Source organism: Prunus avium, chromosome 1 (assembly GCF_965620075.1).
Source record: "Prunus avium chromosome 1, drPruAviu1.hap1.1, whole genome shotgun sequence".
In the NCBI taxonomy this organism is placed as follows: domain Eukaryota; kingdom Viridiplantae; phylum Streptophyta; class Magnoliopsida; order Rosales; family Rosaceae; genus Prunus; species Prunus avium.
In genome coordinates, this window is record NC_142284.1 from 56937950 (window position 1) to 56940006 (window position 2057).

The following is a 2057-nucleotide window of genomic DNA, read 5'->3' on the forward strand; positions in this document are numbered from 1 at the left end:
TTTCACCTTCCAATTTGTGATTCTATAATACGTACTGTCAGCTAAGTTTGGTGCAGTTTAAAGAAAACAACAACCGAAGGCACCAACCAATGTTCTAGAATATAGATTAATAATTGTTTTTAGTATAAAAAATAAAATTTGCTCATGCCAGCCACACAATTCTACTACAACTACTCTCGTTGTAATCGCATATATTGACTATCACCCAAACCGCAAGAAAACAACATGCACAGCCGTCTCAAACTCAAAGCGTCCCAACCTCCATTTCTCTACATCTGTCAATCATTGCCACCCACAACCCCAACCCCCGCTACACCACCATCTTCATCATCAAATGATCCACCCCTTTTATTAAAAAAAAAAAAAATAAAAAAAAATCCAATATTATATGTTAGATAATCCTCCATAGAAATTTTATTTTCTTCTGGGTCCCACCTTCTCCATTAGTCAACCTCCACAGCCTCCTTGCTCTACAAACAAACCCACACGACACGACTCATTCAAACCCCTCAACTATATTCATTCTCTCTTCTTCCCTCTATCTCTCTGTATTCAAAGCTCATGGAGTAGAGCCAACCCTTTTCTGCCTTTTCCAGCAGTTTCTGCTTCTCTTTGAACAGCAAACCCTAAACCCTAAACTAGTAGTGATTATGAGTTTCAACCATGCCGCCTTGTTGGCGTGGACGCTCAGCTTCCTCCTGTTCTCGCAGCAGATCACAGCCCAATCCGCACCGCCTCCGCCGCCATCCAACAACTCAGGCGGGCCGAAGTTCGACATCAAGATGGCCGTGGTGATGGTGGTCCTGGTCGTCGTCTTCTTCATCCTCGGCTTCTTGTCCGTCTACACCCGACAGTGCGCCCAGACCCGCCTCCAGGGGAGCGTGGACCTTGCGCTCCGCAACGGCATGGCGCGTGGACTCGACCCCGCCGTCATCGAGACCTTCCCGGCTTTCCTCTACTCCGACGTCAAGGCGCTCCAGCTCGGCCAGGACTCGCTCGAATGCGCCGTGTGCTTAAACGAGTTTCAAGATGACGAAACGCTGCGTTTGATCCCAAAATGCGATCACGTGTTCCACCCGGATTGTATCGACACGTGGCTGCTCTCTCACTCCACTTGCCCAGTTTGCCGGGCCTACCTGGTTCCCAAGCCGGGCGAAGAGCCCTACACTTGGGTTGACCCGACTGACCCCGATATCGAATCAGGGCAACCTGATGCAGGCCCGTGTACTGTGGATGAACAGCCACCACCGCATATGCCACCCCGCCAGGTGTCAGTTCGGGTGGTTGAAGATCAAATCAAAGAGGAAGAATCTCAAACGCCAGTGGTTATTAATTTGGTGAATGTGAGTGAAGGAACCAATCAAAGAGGTCCACCTAGGTCGAGGTCAACAGGTTTTAGACCGCCGAGGTCAGGATCAACTGGGAGGCGATTCACTGGAATTTTATTTCCAAGGTCACACTCGACCGGTCACTCGTTGGTTCGACCCGGCGAGAACGTCGAGAAGTTTACACTACGATTACCAGACGAGGTACGAGCTCAGCTCATGAACTCGGCCTTGATTCGTAGCAGGAGTAGCAACGTGGCATTCCCAAGGGCTGGGAGTACAAGGAAAGGTTTCAGGAATGACAGCGAGCGTGGAAAGAGCCCCAATTTGTATGAGCGGTTCGAACCAAGCTCAAGGTCAAACCGGGCGAGCCGGTCAAGCCGGTGGGGTTTCTCAATGATGCCACCTTTTGTATCTCGGAACGGTTCTGTTAGGAACCAAATTGGTGATAATGACGTGGCAACCCAGTCGGCAGTTGCTCCATCGGAATCGAAGAAATCACAGTTGGCTCATATTGACGGTGATGATGATGAACGGTCAACTGATGCCTTGCGGAGAAAAGATCAGGTTTAAAATATGTAGCAGCTTAAATTTGCCTCAACTCAAATTTTGTGTACATATTTATTTAAATTTGTTTCTTAAGATTTTTTGTTCAAATTGTGAGACAAAACATGTAAGAAAATTATGTGATACCTACAACACTTATAAACATTGAATTAGTTGTGTGATACA

General features: G+C 47.6%; 1 protein-coding gene across 1 annotated transcript; it reads left to right on the forward strand.

The window, feature by feature from the left end:
* The first annotated feature begins 490 nt into the window (after nt 1-490).
* Nucleotides 491-2057, forward strand: LOC110751900 (E3 ubiquitin-protein ligase ATL6-like). Its single transcript, XM_021952441.2, has one exon. It carries the CDS (start codon nt 651-653, stop codon nt 1896-1898), a length of 1248 nt encoding a protein of 415 aa, XP_021808133.1. The 5' UTR covers nt 491-650; the 3' UTR covers nt 1899-2057.